Source organism: Camellia sinensis, chromosome 7, assembly GCF_055761805.1.
Source record: "Camellia sinensis isolate YWXY chromosome 7, ASM5576180v1, whole genome shotgun sequence".
NCBI lineage: Eukaryota > Viridiplantae > Streptophyta > Magnoliopsida > Ericales > Theaceae > Camellia > Camellia sinensis.
Window position 1 is genome coordinate 1,143,521 of NC_138967.1, and position 15,546 is coordinate 1,159,066.

The following is a 15,546-nucleotide window of genomic DNA, read 5'->3' on the forward strand; positions in this document are numbered from 1 at the left end:
ATTTATTATTATTATGAAATTGAGAAAAAAATATTTTAAAACTCTATCTTTTAATTAACAACTTAGACTGCACAAAACAAGCCTATTTGCTATGGCAGTGCACAGGCATGTTTTTTGGCAGTGCAGTGTTGAAAGTGCAAGGTAAGGTAACTCCAAAGGAATATGAGCAACTTTTTTTGGAATGTTGTCTTTGGCGGTGCATCATGCCCGTACAATGCAATATTATTGCAGGACGCATTTCCTTTCCCCCAACAAACTCAAAAGGGCAGTTTTATAATTTCAAGGGAAAACAAGGGGTTACTCATACTATCACAAATCTAATATAGTATCCGCTCTGTTTCTTTGATTCTCCAACCTATTAAACCACATTATCCCACTTCATCAACAAATATTTAAAAAAAATAATAATAAATTTACAAAGCTTAAGAAAGAAGTAAATATTAAAGTAAATTATTAATAAATCTTAATAGTTTGACTTGATTTTCATTCAGTTCTATTAAAAATAAGTCATAGTAAAATTATGGTTAAAAATAATTTTTTGTGACGAGTTTTTAAATGTCATTAAAAGTTAATACTTAATGACTTTTTTGTCACGATTTTTAAAACTTATAATTAGTATTTTTTATATAATGAATTTTTCAAACTATCACTGAAAGTTAAAAAGTATTGAATTTTTTTAAACTATTATTAAAATTTATAATTAGTGACATTTTTTGTGATAAAATTTTTGTTGAAAATTAATAATTAGTAATTTTTTAATAATATTTAATGAAAAATATCATTAATTATTATATTACTTATTAAACCATAAATTTACCTATTAGAACTTACACATAAATATTTCTAAATATTATACCTTGCTTGGTTTCTAGTTTTCCAAAACACTTTTCAGAAAATTCTACTTTCTTATTTTTCGTGTTTTTTTATTTTTACTGAATTTTTTTAATATTTTAAGAAATTTTTTTACTTTTTACACACACCTAACATAAATACACCTAAAAAGTAAAAAAATTGTAAAAAATTTACTAAATACCAAAAATATAAAAAAATACAAGAATTCAGTATATTTTTTATATTTTTATGTATTTATTAATTTTTTAAAATATTTTTTCACAAATTTTTTACTTTTTAGATATATCTAAGTAAGGTGCATCTAAAAAAGTAAAAAAATATTTAAAATTTAAAAAATATTCACTAAAAACAAAAAAACAAAAAAAATCAAAAAAATCAATTTTCAAAAAATTTAATTCAAAAAATTCAAACCAAACAAAGTAATTAGAGTTCTCATGGAGTTTCAAAATTTCCATAAAAATGAGCGGTCTAACACATTTGGTTTTGGGCTAATCTAGCATCCAGTCTGTTCATTTGACCTTCCAACCCAGCACTAATTAGTCTCCTATAATCATAATCACTCTACTAACTTTGTTTTTTTTTTTTTTTTAATTTTTCAATTTAAAATTGATGTTTGACCGACAAATGGGTTTAGTAAATTGAGTTAATTAGAAATTTAAAAATAAAAATAAAAATACTGTGTACTTTTCTATTTCTATTCTAATTAAGTTTTCTGATAATCAGTCACAGTCACCTTCAGAGTCAATTTTATGAAATCGTCACACTACAAAAAAAAATAAAAATAAAAATAAAAATAAAAATTGCAAATTTCATGCTTTTCTTTTACTGTATGTAAGGCATTACCTACCGATGATAAGCCCATTCCTTTATTTATTATTATATTATAGTATTTTATTATCCAAACTCCCTGCCTCCACCACCATTTCACACATCCCGCAATTCCATGTGCTTTTGTTGTGGTGTTTGCTTGCTGCAATTCCCTTCAACTTCAGGCAAAAAGTAAAAAAGGTTCTCTCTTTGTCATTACAGATACACATATTTTGGGGTATAGCGAAGAAAACAAAACCCAGAAAGAAAGGTAATCCTGCAAGGCTGACTGTATAGGATTCTTGACAATGGGGATCATTTGTGGTTGAATGGGTTCATTTTGAAATGGGTTTATGGGCTTTTCCTGTAAGAAGAGATCTAGGGTTCTAGAGGTTTGATTTGTTGGCTTTTGAGGGTGGGTTTGAAGGAGGTTTGCGGAGGCTGCTTTTCCTTCTGAATCCCATCATTTACAGCTAAAATGAGTAGACTCGATACACGTCTATGTGTACATAATGTACTAGTAGTTGTTCTCGTTTTAAGTTTTTAGAGTTGTATAATAATTTTATATCCATGAATTAAGTAATGTTTGTGTTGCTATATGAAAGTAATGGGTTACATGTTCTCTTCCTCTTCCTCTTCCTCTTCCTCTTCATTTTTGTTGTTTTCTTGTTTTTGATTATTAATTGGCTTCTAAAGCTGAAAGAAAGAATTTTAAGCTTTTTCCCTCCTCTCCCTTCAGTTTAGGAATATCTGATTGCCTCATCTTTGGAAGATTGGAAAGGTCCGTTTGTGTGACCAGTTCTCTCTCTCTGTCTCTCTCTCTCTCTCCATGTATTAGTATTTGTTGTTTTACATGGGTCCTTTTACTTTTACATAGTCATTCCACCCCGTAGTTTGGTGAGATTGCAAGAGATGGTGAACCAATTAGTTATGATAATGATGTATTTGAACATAGTAGGCATTCATTCTCTTATGTAATTGATTGTGTTGTATTGTCTGATAAGAATTTTGGGATATCAAGGTTGTTGCAAAATAAGATGAGGTATGAACTAAATGCAAAATATATAACACATGGGTTATTTATATGTTGGATTTGCATTCTGAGTTCTCTTATTTTCCATCCTGCAGGCATCCTAAAAAATGGCTTCTAATCTCAAAAATGAATTATCAAAGAAAACACAGATTTTTCATCTCAAGGTGTGGGTTTTAATAGGGATCTTGGTTGGGATTTTCATTGTAATTATCCTCTTGGTGCTATCATTTTGTCTTACTTCACGAAAGAAAGCCAGAAGGGCTAATGACAAACTTCCTGTTAGCCAAATCCCAAACGTGTCGAAGGAGATCAAAGAGATAAAGATTGATCAAAATTCAGCTAACCATTTTGCTCCTCGTGTTGGTGATTTCCTTGCCCTTCATGATAATTTCAGTGACAATGATTCAGACAAATTTCTGCTCCGTTCAAGCGTAGACAAGACAAATAATGCAGATAATAGTAGTCAGTCTGGCTCATTTAATCATTTAGAGAAAGATGGCTATGGTTCTCAATCAGGAGAAAAAGGGTGTATCAGGCCACTTAATGTGTTCAGACCTTCTTCGCATCCTATAACTGTTCCTTCCCCTCTAACTGGTCTGCCTGAATTCTCTCACCTTGGTTGGGGTCATTGGTTTACATTAAGGGACCTAGAAATCGCAACAAACAGATTTTCAAAGGAAAATATTATTGGCGAGGGTGGATATGGAGTTGTTTATCAGGGCCATCTGATCAATGGGACTCCTGTGGCTGTGAAGAACCTACTCAACAATCTGTAAGTTCTCAGACTTTTTTTCTTTTCTTTTCCTTTTTTCTGTTGCTAAACTTCTTGTCTCATTTAACTCTATTCAGAGTCTGTAGCTATTTAGCTTATGTGGTATTTCTTATTCTGTTACTTATAGAGGGCAGGCAGAGAAGGAATTCAGTGTTGAAGTGGAGGCTATTGGTCATGTGCGGCATAAGAATTTGGTTCGACTTCTAGGTTACTGTATTGAAGGAACTCACAGGTAGCATATTCCTTTAAGCTCTCTCTATTTCTTTTTTAGTAAGTAACTAAACAATAATTAAGGACAAAATTAGAATGGCACCTATATATAAAAGGAAGAAAGGAAAAACACCTATATGCCTCCTCGTGTATCATAATGCTCTACAACGTCAAAAAATTGGTTAAGATAAGGGTTTGTAAAACCTGACTCCCAACTGTACAAAAAAAACTTACAAATTTACTTTCCAACCTATACAACGAAATTTCCACACCATTAAAGGACTTATAATTCCTCACCCCCAAATGATCCACATCAAACACAAGGGAATCAAAAGCCACAACTCCCCCTCCTCCCAACTCTATCCCCTCCCAACTATGGTGATGCTCAACCACTTTGAAGGGGAAGACAAAATACACCTTAAACCAAGAAAAAATCAATGTCCAAAGCTCTCTTGCCACTGAATAATGAATAAGTAGATGGTTCATCGATTCCCCCACCTCCTTACACATACACCACCAATTCACGACCACCTGCCTTCTCCGGATCAAATTATCATTAGTCAAAATCTTACCATAAGCTGCACACCACACAAAAGGGCTACTGTCGAGGGAGTCTTGGTACCCCAAATGGCTTTTCCAAGGAAACAAGGAAGAACAACCAACTATTGGATGATTCACCTGAAAACATCCTAAATCAGAAAGACTATACTTCATCATATCTTCCCTTGTCTTGATGCTTTGCCTCTCATACAACTTGTGAAGAAATTATGTCAGCTTTGCCATCTCCCAATCTTGTGCCTTTCTTCAGAATAGAATGTCCCAATACATGAGTGCCTTCTCTGTGCAGGTAATCAACCACTAAAGCATTTTTGTTCGCTGTCATCCAATAGACAGCAGGAAAAGCTCTCTAATCTTCCTTCCCGGCACCACACATATGATCAAAACTTCACCCTCTCCCATCCCCCACCACCAAAGAGGTGAACCATCAAACTTGTTCCACCCCTTTCTAATCCCTGTCCAAAGGCCTGTCCCATAAGACAAAGATACCTCTAGAGATGGCCAATCCCCCAATCACTCCCATATTTCCAAACCACGAACCTTCTCCACTTTCTATCCTTGTCATAGGTAAATCTCCACAACCATTTTCCCAATGAAGCTTCATTAAAATTTCTAACTTGCTAATCCCTACTCCCTATTTCTACAGGAGCACAAACATTAGTAGGTGGTATTGACTCTTCCCCCTGGTAGTCTCCTCTTAAACCTTTACACCACTGCAACCCATGCTGAATTTGCTTTGGAAGGAACCCAAAGGTAGTCCCAAGTAAGAAAAATCAATGTGCCAACGAATCAACCTTAGCCATGTCCCCAACCAGAATGATCTATGATTTTCCCAAGTTCACTTTTTGGTCCAACTTACACACCACTCCTGGGTCCCCACTTCTCAGCCTCTAATAATGCATTCGTTATAGACCAAAGCTGCATCCATTAAAACAAAAGCTTTTTGGGAAACAGAACATAGGAAACTGATAAAATTGATTACTTCTTCAAATACTTTTATGTAAGTATGAAATAGTATACCTAATGCATAGCAATCTTTTATAAATTAGTTGATTGAGCAACAACTATACCATCGGTGGTACCATTAGTTGTACAAAGACAAGCAATCATCTTTTTTGTTAAATGGCACGAAGGGTACCATGTTACTTCCATAGTTATATGTATTGAATTAAATTATTAACTTCTTGCTACTGGATATATGTGGAAGTGTTTATTTATGTAATTCAAAACTACTGGAAGTGCTTGTGAGTATATTGTTTGAACTATGTAAGTTGTTGGCTTCCATACTTTGTACAGTTTTGATTAATTTCCCTTCCAAATCTTGTTCTAAATTTCAGGTTGTTAGTTTATGAGTACGTCAACAATGGCAATTTGGAGCAATGGCTTCATGGGGCGATGCGCCAGCATGGATATCTTACTTGGGAAGCCCGCATGAAAATTCTCCTCGGCACTGCTAAGGCGTAAGTTATTCCTCTTAATGTGAGTTATCTACATGTTTCTTTGGCATCATGCTGTTTTACACATGACATAATTGTTGCAGGCTTGCCTATTTGCATGAAGCGATTGAGCCGAAAGTGATACATCGAGACATTAAATCGAGCAATATACTGATTGATGATGACTTCAATGCTAAAATATCTGATTTTGGTCTAGCCAAGTTGTTGGGTGCTGGAACGACTCACATTACAACCAGAGTTATGGGTACCTTTGGGTGAGTATCTTTTATGAAACTAACCTGCAATTCAGTTATGCAGTGATTCATTTTCCTCTTCACATTGCTTGTGTTTCTTAAGTTTAAGAAAGACCTTGAAACAACTAGGGAAGTCACTAATTGGTGAATAACCATTATTTTTTCTTCTTTTTTCTTTTTTCTGAATTTGATAGATATGTGGCTCCAGAATATGCAAATAGTGGCCTCCTAAATGAGAAGAGTGATGTTTACAGCTTTGGGGTTGTGCTCTTGGAAGCAATCACTGGAAGAGATCCAGTGGATTATGGCCGCCCAGCACATCAGGTAAGCAAAAATTGATTTCTTAAATCAAGAATTTGATTGAATTTCTGAAGGGGCATCAACACAATTTCATCTTCCTCATATTTCTTTTCAACTTACATACTACACTCGCATGAATTCATGCATGAAAGAGGTTTTAACTTAAAAAGAGGAGAAAGGTGTCTGTGTATAAGTTAAATATAAAGCAGTGTATGCATGCCGGTCATATTTTAATACACATATTGACACCTTACGTGATATACAGTTCATGTAGTTGCATGTCCAAACTTCATTCTGTTGAATTCAAGAGGTGGCCTTTGGTGTACGTAGGCCATGTGTGGTATGTGGGAATGAGATGGAATGGAATATGCATTCCAGCTTCTCATTCCCTTTCTCGTCTTTGATATGACAGTATGAGTTGGAATGGCAACGTACTCCCTCACCAAAAAGCACTGCCTCCTCTCACACCAACCACCGCATTGCAACTCCTTTCATCTTTGTTTACCACTACACCAGCACAACTTTCTCTAACCATAACCACGCCACCACTGCACCAGATGATTCTTGATTTGGATCTCATAATGCCTTTGATTTGCTTGTAACAAATTTGGGAACATGATTATGATGCATTTGGGGCTACACGCACACACACATATGTGTATGTATATAGTTTATGATTCTATTTCTTCCATTCTAGCATAATAATTACTCAAATCTAACATTAGAATGAGAACAGTTGTTACATTCCCACATGATTCCATGTTAGATACCATTGTACCAAATACGTGAACGGTAATGAGTATTGCATTCCATTACCATTCCAATGTGCATTCCATTCTAGCTTGTGTAGTTCCAACCTATCAAACATGGCTGTAATGGTTACAGTGGATCCTAGTGCCATTATGCCATATATATATATATATATATATCTCAATTTTTTTGTCTCCAGTGGTACTGATCATCTGGAATTTAATTTTTATTGCAATTTGTTCTATTCTATTGTATACAATTATTGAGGTTAGGTAACAAAACTTTTGGAATTTGGTCACAATTTAAATAAAGATCAAGCTAACTAAAAAACATTTGAAAATTCACTTTTTGGAATATTGAAAATGTAATGGGCTAAGACCAATGTTTCAGTTTGAGCTTGATTGACCAACTCAAACATGGTGGTTTTATGTTCCCATTATGGATTAAGTACCTATGAAGCATGGACACGGCAAAATAGAAGCCGTGGCGGTGTCGGAAACGGGGACACGCCGGGGACACGGGGACACGCCGGGGACACGTACGGGACACGGCATCTGGCGTGTCCCCTTAATTTAATCTATTTTTTTTGCAGGGGACACGCGTGTCCAGAATCTGGACACGCCATGGACACGGCGAGAAGAGTTAATGAAAGGGAAAACGAGGACAAACCTGGTCGGCGACGATCCAGAGCCCTTCGACTTCGATCGACGATCCAGAGCCCCATTCGACTTCGATCGACGATCCAGCCCCTTCGACTTCGACGAGCTCTCTCTCGCCTTTGCCTTCGCAGAGCGCTCTCTCTCTCTCTCGCCTTCTCTCTCTTGCTCGCGATCGCGATTGATCGCGATCGTCTCCCTCTCCCTCGCTTCTGATCGCGATCGTCTCGCTTCTGTCTCCTCTCTCTCGCTTCTCTCCCGTCTGTCTTTTTGTCTTGATTCATATATAACATTATAACTATTATATAATAACTATTATTATTATTATATATTCATATATAATATATATGACTAATAACTATTATTATTTTATTATATATTATATAATAGTTATTATAAATATACTTATAATATGTATTAATAGTATATAACATAAATATACTTATTAGATAATGGATAAAACATATTACAAGATAATATATATTTATACATATTAATAAATAAAAAAATAAACATATGTATGTAAAATAAAATAAAATAATTAATTACAACACATTATTTAAAAATATAATAAATAAAATAATTAATATGTATTAAAATAAAAATATTTATTAAAAAAATTAAAAAATTTACCATGTCCCCTGCCGTGTCCGTGTCCCTATTTTTTAGAAATTGCCGTGTCCGTGTCCGTGTCCGTGCCCGTGTCCGTGTCCGTGCTTCATAGTTAAGTACTATATGGCATGATATATAGTCACATATTTTCTGATTTTTGAATTTGGGGATTCATGAAGGTAAACCTGGTCGACTGGCTTAAAATGATGGTTGGCAGCAGGCGCTCAGATGAAGTGGTTGACCCAACCATTGAGATCAGGCCCTCTACAAGTGCCCTTAAAAGAGCCCTTTTGACTTCTTTGAGGTGTGTTGACTCAGATGCTGCCAAGAGACCAAAGATGGGTCAAGTTGTCCGCATGCTTGAATCAGAGGAATATCCCATTCCACGAGAGGTTCGATTATTAGATTTTCAAATACCAAAGTACCATTTCTAGTTTGTAATTGATATTAAGCATACATTTAACCAGAAAATAAGCTGCTGCTTCCATTCTTTTACTTGTTTGAAACATGAGGGTTCAATTGGGTACAAGTTAAGAGAATAAACTTCAAAAATTTGACACAGTTGGACTTTCAGGATCGAAGACGCCGAAGGAACGATGCTGTAACCATAGAAGTTGAATCACAAATGGAGAACTCCGACACAGATAAGAGCGACAATCCAGTCTTGAGGTCAGATAAACGAAGAAGCCACAGGGCATAATCAAGCGGGTGAGGCATTTATAGATTTTGAGCAGCATATGCCAAGGGGTGATTCCCACATTCTTTGCATCTTCTGAGCTCAGCACAATGAAGATCAAAGCAGGCAGAGCAGTGGAGGTGAAGTATTAAGGGATTTTCTTTTTGTGTATGAAGTTGACATTACAAAGAATAGCCTACAAACTGGTAGTATGTACAGGTCTTTGCGAAAGTTTTTATTTATTTTTTACTTCTTTTCGTAGGCTGATGTAGTTCACATGGATTATTAATCAATTGCCATTGCTGTGAAGAAGGCAAATGATTTGATTTTGTGATTGGATTTGAAGAAAGTTCTTTTATTTTTCCCCCATTTTTTGTGTATGTATCTCCTCCAAATTACACTATTCAAAGAATCCAGGCACTGCCTACACTTCAAAAAGTATTGGTACCTAGTTTAATATTATTTATGATGGACTTCCAGCCAGCCTGCCTCTAAACCATGCGTGTTCTACTTCAGATTGGCATATTGAAAGCCTGGTTTGGTAGGTGTCATGTTGTGTCGTAATCTTGATCTAGATGCTTCAGTGTTGGGCATCTTGATCAGCCAAGGCAATTCAGCAGCTAACTTTGTCCTTCTGTAACAAATCAAACCTTGCAAGTGAAAGGTTTATAATTACCGGTTGTATGTATTACTACGCAATCAGAACCTTCAGTTAAAACATGTACTTCCAGAAAAGAGAATTAGAAGTTAAGTGAATATGATTAACAAAGAACTTATCATTAGTAAGTTTGTCTAATGATACAGTTTGTGTGGTATGCATTGTTGTTAATCATCACAACCAGAGGGTAATCATCTTTTGGCATCCAAACTGGCAAACCGCCATAGGATGTCCATGCACCAAGAGAGAGGGAGAGAGAGGAATTTGAAAGACACTGTTGCTTGTTTATGAAAATACTAAACACTGGCTAATCCAGGATTCACAGATTGCATATAGATGCTAATACACTAAACTCCCTCTGTGCAATATTGTGAGATTGCATTAATGAGAAAGATGAAAGGCAAAACCCTAGAAACAGTCCGTAAAAAATATGACCATGCATTTCATTTCAGAGAAGCAGCAAAAGTAATCAGCTCAGACACTAATTTTTCAGAACAAGCTAAAAATTCTATTCATCTATAAAAATACTTTATTTCCTCCTTGTAGCAGTATTAAACAAAACCAATCAAAGAACACAAGGCTCTGGCAAGTAATTCAAAGCCCCTTTAATACAAGCCAAATAAAAATAATTTTCATACCACCCAAGTGACGGTGCATAATCTACAATAACCTATTAACAAAAATAAAATAAAATCCCACGAACATATTTGTCAAGAGATCACGGAAGAAAATTCACAAGCTTGATGTGTCACTGGGAGGTCCAGGTCAAGTATTCAACAAAGGCTGGAGAGCTTTAACAACAATGCTCATGTTTGGCCGGAAATCAGCTTCATATTGCACACACAATGCAGCAACAGCAGCCATCTGATTTGAACACACGACAATATAAAGAATTAAATGATGTAAAGCATTTTTCAGAGATCAATCATATTGAAATCTAATCCAAGGCAAGAAATTTCATTGCAGAAGTCACTCAGTTCTTTCTATAAATGTAAATGGATTCAATCATATTACAATCACTAATTAAAAGAGCATTTGGAGAAAATAACAGCGAGAATGTCGTTGAGCACATAAAAATAGATAATAGTAACAATGTAATATATGGAAATTACCTTTGCAACTGCCTTGGGAGGGTATTCTCCTCCCAATCTAGTGTCAACACACTGCTTCACCTTAGCTTCACTGAGTTTCGGTGTTGCCTATATTGAGCTCAGATTGAAAAAATTAAATAAACTGACCAAAAGTTCAAATAACAGAGACAAGTACACTCTAGTCAACAGGAAAAAATGAACTGAGATAAAGTGAGTACCCAGGTAACAAGATACTGCTGTCCATGCGGTAATATATGATCAACAGGTTTACGCCCAGTCAAGAGTTCCAGGAGGACAACACCAAAGCTGTATACATCGCTCTTTGAACTCAGTTGTCCAGTCATTGCGTATCTGCCATCCAAAATCAGAAAACTTGACCACTATGAATGTGTTTAAGACGCCAACTTCACAACAGCACAAGACAGATAATAAACAAAAAAGGGTTCTTGAGGTTCAAACAGACTCTGTAATTCACTAAAGAAAGTAGGTTAACAGATGGGCAGACCAGATATATTGTCAAAACCCTGTTAGTTGTTTGGGCAGAGCACATCTGTGGATTCATCTACTATTCGGTTCTTTTACTCCTCCAGAACCATCCCATGCTTTTCCTACTTCAAATTTTATTTTATTTTATTATTTTTTTTTTCAGGGTTAAAAAAGCATATAATATGTAACCAAAAAACAAAAGTGACATTATATATATTTTTGTTACAGTACCAGATCCAATAACTCAATGGCTGCTACATTTTTAAAGGATGCCTCTGCCAAGCTTCCCTATCAGACACTATGAGAATTCAGTAAACATTCAACAATTCAAAGCAGCTATTTCAAAATCAAAACAGTGGCGTACTCTGGAGCGTCATAACCAAAGGTTCCTAGAACACGAGTGGAATGCAGACGTGCTGCCATGTCAGGGGCTTGATTGGACAGATCGAAGTCGGCAATTTTAGAGACATCATCATCAAAAAGTAAGACATTGCTGGACTTAATGTCACGATGGATAATATGAGGCTCTGCCTTTTCATGTAAATATTCTAGTCCTTTTGCAGCCCCAACAGCAATTTTAACCCTCTGTGCCCATGACAGAACTGGACCCGGCTGGGCTCCTTTGACACCCTTATGTCCTACATCCACAAATTGAAGAATATTACGCATATCACCTAGGAGGTGAAAGAGTATCCACCATTTATGGACACTGTGATGGTTAATTGACGAATCAGAAAGAAAATGTGGTTAGGTCTTTGCATTTCGCATTATGCTTGGAGTTACTGCTTATATGTCAAGATTCTGAAGAAGCTTTCTATGCAATGCACTTTCTGTTTCTGAAATCGATGTTTTATTGGTGCTCAAAGAAGCAAAATTTTACCAAGAGGGTGAATAGCAATCCACTTATACATGGGGATGTAGGACAAGTACAGTATACATTCTCATAGAAGCAACAAGCCCGAAATTAATGGAGGACAGCAGCAAAACGGGTTTACTTAGGCCTGCTTCTGGCCATTGACAACACAGAAAGGATTCGATTGCGTCACACAATCTGAAAGCAAACTTCAAAACTGGGAAAATTCTCTAAATATCAACCCTATCGAATTAAAAGTTTTATATGACTTTATATAGACTTCAGAGAACAGGCTGTCTTAACAGAATTTGGTTTTTTACTTGAAATGAAACTACAACTTTTAACTTTCAAAACCAATATAAACCTAAATAAAACCCATACGTAGAAAGCCAATAGCATAACTTGACCCATATGACAATTCATGTGTGGCCCTTATTATGGCCCACATCAAGAATTTTCTGCCAATTACCAAAGTACCGCTAAACTATAAAACTTCAAAGAACTTTATCACAAACTAACTAGTTGCGTATTTAAGTTAACCCAAAACAAACACAAGAATGACTCTACAAAGACCAGTAACTTTATGCATGGTTCGTATAGGCCTCACAACGAAATCATGTAAATTTTTAAATATTGCCACGTTTTTAAATTTACTTTTCCTTGAGCTTCTTATGGCTTATATCACGTGGCCACTGTTGGCTTCAAAGGGGTCTAACTCCCTACAAGGGGGAAACAAAGAATTTGTGCTCTTGATTTTTAACTGTCTCTGAGGCAATAGAACAGTTTTAAATGAAAGCATCATGTATCACACTGAGAATGAAGCAATACATCATCTCGCAAATTAGTTTTGCAGCAAGAGTCTGCAGTCATTAACTATTCTTAAGTTTGCTAGAACTAACCAGAAAAAGGCCTAAAGTATACAAAATTACCGAAGTACAAGCCTTCATTCTTACCATCACCAAAAATATATTTACTTGTCATTACAGAGTAACACAATACACAAAGGATTTTAACTAATCTATATGAGGGGTTGATGGTGGCTAATAAAAGTCCCCTTAGAAAAGGAAAAACTTGGCATTACTTGCCATGAATAATATCATGAAGGGATCCATTTGAGGCATACTCATAAACAAGGACACGGAGACCACCATCCACACAATAACCAAGAAGCTCAACAACATTTTCATGTTTTAGTTAGTCGCTAATAACCAATATACCCCTACTAAAAAAAATTAGCAGCTAAATGTTGTACTTTTGCCGACTAAAAAAAAATTTAGTCGTCAATTCCATAACTTTTGACGACTAAATTTTTTTTAGTCACTAATTTAGTTGCCAAAGGTGCATTTTGTTGTAGTGAGAGGAACTTAGTCTCGATGGAGACTTTAAGAGAGAGATCCGTTTTTCATATTCTCAAGTATTGAGATACAAAAGTTATGATCTCTCACAATTTCTTGACAAACAAATATACCAAAAAACAAAAATAAATAATTCAAACAATAAATAATATACTTGTTAAAAAACAAAACAAAATATGAAAACGCTAATTAGAAACTAAAATTATAATATTGATTGCGAAGAAATCGTGGAGAAGAACTTAGTCTCAATGTAGACTCCGATATAGAGAGATTCGTTTTTCCTATTTTCAAGTATTGAGATCCAAAGCTCTTACGATTTCTTGATAAACAAATAAACCAAAAAACAAAAATAAATAAAAAAATCAAACAATAAATAATATACTTACTAAAACTCGAAACAAAATATGAAAACGCTAATTAGAAACTAAAACTATAATATTGATTGAGAAGAAATTGTGGAGAGAAACTTAGTCTCAATGGAGACTCCGAGAGAGAGATGTCTGTTTTTCCTATTCTCAAGTATTGAGATCCAAAACTCTCACGATTGCTTGACAAACAAATTATCCAAAAAACAAAAATAAAAAAATCAAACAATAAATAATGTACTTATTAAAAAACAAAACAAACTATGAAAACACTAATTAGAAACTAAAACTATAATATTGATTGCAAAGAAATCGTGGAGAGGAACTTAGTCTCAATGGAGACTTTGAGAGAGAGATATCCATTTTTCACACTCTCAAGTATTGAGATACAAAATTTATGTTCTCTCACGAGTAAGTAATATACTTATTAACAAATGAAACAAAATATGAAAACGCTAATTAGAAACTAAAACTATAATATTGATTGCAAAGAAATTGTGGAGAGGAACTGAGTCTCAATGGAGATTCCAAGATAAAGATATCAATTTTTCTTATTTTCAAGTATTGAGATCCAAAAGTTATGAATTCTTCTCTCACAATTTCTTTGCAAATAAATAAATTGAAAATCAAATAATAAAAAAATCAAACAACAAATAATATACTTATTAAAAAACGAAACAAAATATGAAAAAGCTAATTAGAAACTAAGACTCTTATTTTGATTACAAGGAAAGCCAAGAGCAATGCAACCAAAATTACAAACAAATATCAAATTGAGAGTGAGAGAGAACAAAATGAGTTGTACATAATTGTCCACACTAGTGGGATAAGTGTCCTAATAGTTGTGGTCTATCAATAGATGATGTACGGGTCAATGTACTTAGTTTTTTTTTTTTTATTTTATTAAAAGAATATACGTTTTGATTGGGGGTAGAGCCTTGGTTTCTCTCTAACCCTTAGGGGTTTACTCCCTAATTGGGGATTTTTGTTCTTTCTTGATTTTAGATTCCTGATTTCATTTTATTTGTATCACAAAATATATATTCTACTAATAAAAAATTATCACCTATTTATAGACTACAACTAGGCTACAACTGGGAGTCAAAAGAAACGGCGGAATGAAGAGAGTGAGGAGAGCTAGAGATGGAGAAAGAGGTGATGGAGGAGGCTGGAGACCGGTGTTGTGCAAACATGGGGGCTCAAGCCAGTGGAACAAAGGTGTAGAAGAGGGTATTCATATGGTTTTCGTGGATGAGATTCCTAAATCTATGGATCCAAAAGGGCTATATGCGTTATTATCTAACTTTAGAGTTGTGAGGGATGTGTTCATCCCCAACAAAATGAGGAAAATGACTCGATCAAGGTTTGGCTTTGTACAGTATGATTGCCCTGTGGTAGCACAAATGGTAGTCCAGAGAGCATATGGTCTCAGGTGTGATAACAGAGCACTGAAAGTGAAAGTAGCCAATTTTGGCAAAGAAAAGAACATAAACCAAAGGCCTAGATTGGCATGTAATGAAAAAATGACTATGGCCAGTAGCAGTGTAGCACCTACTTTGGTTCAAGGGAGAAAATCCTATGCGCAGGCTGTCAGTGGGAGAAGAGTGATATTTAATGCAAGTTTAACAATAAACATTACTGAAGAAGGAAATGGCTGGTCATATACCAGTGTGATTGTTAGACTTAAGGCATAACGTTAAGCGGTAGAGTATAAAGAGGAACTGAAGAGCAGAGGACTGGGAAACATTCAGGTGAGAGATGGATGAGGTAGAGACATAGTTATCTCTGTTACAACGGTGGAAAACATGAAAGAGAAGCTGAA

At 35.2% G+C, this 15,546-nt stretch overlaps 2 protein-coding genes across 6 annotated transcripts; one reads left to right on the top strand and one right to left on the bottom strand.

Annotated features, from left to right (window-relative positions):
• Positions 1 to 1,426: 1,426 nt before the first annotated feature.
• On the top strand, positions 1,427 to 9,285 carry LOC114323358 (putative receptor-like protein kinase At5g18500). 5 transcript variants are annotated; one of them, XM_028270942.2, is made up of 8 exons: positions 1,427 to 1,930; positions 2,788 to 3,464; positions 3,592 to 3,696; positions 5,570 to 5,692; positions 5,773 to 5,943; positions 6,117 to 6,246; positions 8,420 to 8,632; positions 8,815 to 9,285. In XM_028270942.2, the coding sequence occupies exons 2-8, from the start codon at positions 2,800 to 2,802 to the stop codon at positions 8,938 to 8,940; spliced, it is 1,533 nt and encodes a 510-aa protein (XP_028126743.1). In that variant the 5' UTR covers positions 1,427 to 1,930; positions 2,788 to 2,799; the 3' UTR covers positions 8,941 to 9,285. The 5 variants fall into 5 exon arrangements, with proteins under 5 accessions (XP_028126743.1, XP_082733407.1, XP_028126751.1 ...); XM_028270950.2 differs by having other exon boundaries at positions 1,878 to 2,173; XM_028270935.2 differs by having other exon boundaries at positions 1,905 to 2,701.
• Positions 9,286 to 10,080: 795 nt separating this feature from the next.
• LOC114323210 (pto-interacting protein 1) lies at positions 10,081 to 13,192 on the bottom strand (the record flags this gene model as incomplete). The annotated part of the gene is made up of 5 exons (XM_082877282.1): positions 10,081 to 10,438; positions 10,687 to 10,773; positions 10,884 to 11,016; positions 11,516 to 11,789; positions 13,090 to 13,192. Coding segments are annotated over 5 exons (696 nt in total), but the record flags the coding sequence as incomplete, so codon positions are not given.
• Positions 13,193 to 15,546: the final 2,354 nt, after the last annotated feature.

Excerpts from the sequence above, each read along its gene's own strand:
- LOC114323358 (XM_028270942.2), top strand. The coding sequence starts at position 2,800 with ATGGCTTCTAATCTCAAAAATGAATTATCAAAGAAAACACAGATTTTT. Across the intron at positions 5,693-5,772 it reads CTCCTCGGCACTGCTAAGGC|GCTTGCCTATTTGCATGAAG; the intron begins GTAAGTTATTCC and ends TAATTGTTGCAG. Across the intron at positions 5,944-6,116 it reads AGAGTTATGGGTACCTTTGG|ATATGTGGCTCCAGAATATG; the intron begins GTGAGTATCTTT and ends TGAATTTGATAG.